Source organism: Entamoeba dispar, genomic scaffold (genome assembly GCF_000209125.1).
Source record: "Entamoeba dispar SAW760 scf_1105229458257 genomic scaffold, whole genome shotgun sequence".
Classification (NCBI taxonomy): Eukaryota; Evosea; order Mastigamoebida; family Endamoebidae; genus Entamoeba; species Entamoeba dispar.
Genome location: NW_001853102.1, coordinates 13,047 through 15,108, shown reverse-complemented (window position 1 = coordinate 15,108; position 2,062 = coordinate 13,047). Strand labels below are relative to the sequence as shown.

Sequence of the window (2,062 nt, the reverse complement as noted above, 5' to 3'; positions counted from 1 at the left end):
GATAACTCTGTTTAATTTATATATCATTCACTATGATTTTCTGAATTAACACAATTAATTGTATTTGGGGTTAATGAGGCATTAAAAAGAAGAGTTTATAGTAGGTGGACACCTGTATTATATGCGAGTAGTTTTGGAGGAAATGTTTATTAACAATAATAAAAATGTTTGGTAAAAATTGTTTAACTAGAAAAAAGGGAATGAAGGAGAAAATGTGTTACAATTAACTTGTTATTATAAACGTTATGACATTATTTTTGTTTTATTAGAACAAGGAATAAATTTGATTCATCAAGTAGATAATTATAAGGATTGTATGTTTCTTTATATTACTCTGGAGGAGAATGTAATATTCTTAGAATGTTATATAATAAAATAAAAGAAAAGGGTATGGTTAAATAAGTTAATATTTATTAACAGAATGTACTTCAAACATCTAGTTTTTCAGGAAGATCTTCTATGACTTTGGAATTAATAAATAAATATAGTACTGACACACAACAAATGACCAATATGAAAAAGTCTATTTCATTATGTTGTCCTAGCTAATAACTCAGACATACCATTGATTAATTTATTAAAAGGATATTACTCATATTCCTCAAGTATCTTAAAGGGATACCTTTGCATATTTCTTGTTGTTGTGGAAATTCTTTTATTATTCCATTAATTATTAAAAAATATCCATCTTGTATCAGTGTTTAAGACTAATTCCTTAAAACTTCACTTTGCAGTAGAAATGAGTCATCTTGAATGTGTTAATATTTTAATACAATTGTAATACAACGGTCATTGATTCAAAAAGAAAAAAAGAGCAACTGAATATGCACAGTATGGTTATTATCTTTGTCGTTTATTAAATAGAGCACTTCGTATTAAAAAAATATATTATTAATGAAAGAGATATAGAACCAATAAACTTTTTTTCTAACGGAACAATTATTGTGAGTGTTTCAAATTAATAATAATCAAATATTCATTTTGTATGAAAATAAATTGACATAAACCCATTTAATAAATTATAAAAAAGTTCCTTTAAATTGAACTGAGAAACGACAACTTCTTCAATTATCACATTAATTTAAAATTAATTTTGGTGTTTTAATTCTTCATTAATTTCATTAATAAAATTAGAATAAATTTTATATTGTTCTTCATCTATTTTATTTATTTTCAATTCCTCTAAATGTGTTTCTATTTCTTCATCACTTTGGCGTTCTAATATTTGTTTAGTAACAATGTCAAAAACCATTTGCCTTCTATCTGGATATCTTTTAAAATAATCTTTGATTTCTTCTAGTGTTAATGATTGTGTTTGTATATTTATTTTGTTTTGATGATTCATTGCTAACTAGTTTTAGGTACTTCAAAAAAAGAATATCTAGAAAATAACTCTTTGACTTTTTTATATTCATTATCAACTCTTCTTTTGCTTTTTGTTTATTATAAAAAACAACGTTCTAGACTTATGGCGTTTGTAATATCTGACGTAATGCAAACAGTGCAATTTCATATCTATTAGAGAATGATAAAATCATTTGAATGTATCTACCATAGCACTTACTAATCATCAATAGTTGTATAAACAAAATAAATATAATAAAAATATAATATATTTATTATATTTTATGAACACAATTCTTCAAAAGAAAAGATGTACGTGTCAATGTGAGAACGTGGCAATGACGTATAACATAAAGAAGCAATAAAAGAGGGTTTAGACGGAACTAGAGTAGATTGATTGATATGCCAATTGCAGTTGGAATTGATATTGGAAATAGAAATATTACTGTTGCAGTAGTACGTAAGAAAGGAATTGATATTGTTGTTAATGAAGTTTCTAATAGACAAACCCCAACATTTGTATCATTTAACGATAAAGAAAGAGCTATTGGAGAAGCTGGTTTTAGTTTATATCTTAGAAATGTAAAAAATACAGTTGTAGATGTTAAAAGACTTATTGGAAGACAATACGATTGTCCAGATGTTCAAACAGAATTAAAAGAATTACCATATCAAACAATTAAGTTAGAAGACAGAATGATTGGAATGAAAGTGATGA

At 25.2% G+C, this 2,062-nt stretch overlaps 1 protein-coding gene across 1 annotated transcript in view, besides 3 other annotated features; it reads left to right on the top strand.

Moving 5' to 3' along the window:
* The first annotated feature begins 873 nt into the window (after positions 1-873).
* Positions 874-896: a sequence feature (AT_rich).
* Positions 897-1,075: 179 nt separating this feature from the next.
* Positions 1,076-1,149: a sequence feature (AT_rich).
* A 438-nt stretch (positions 1,150-1,587) lies between these two features.
* Positions 1,588-1,630: a sequence feature (AT_rich).
* Positions 1,631-1,746: 116 nt separating this feature from the next.
* Positions 1,747-2,062, top strand: part of EDI_241750 (chaperone protein DNAK, putative) — a gene marked incomplete at both ends in the record, with an annotated part of 2,389 nt that continues 2,073 nt past the window's right edge. The window contains one exon of the mRNA XM_001734367.1: positions 1,747-2,027. Within this exon, the coding sequence (XP_001734419.1) occupies positions 1,747-2,027 (281 nt within the window). The remainder of the gene's footprint in view (positions 2,028-2,062) is intronic.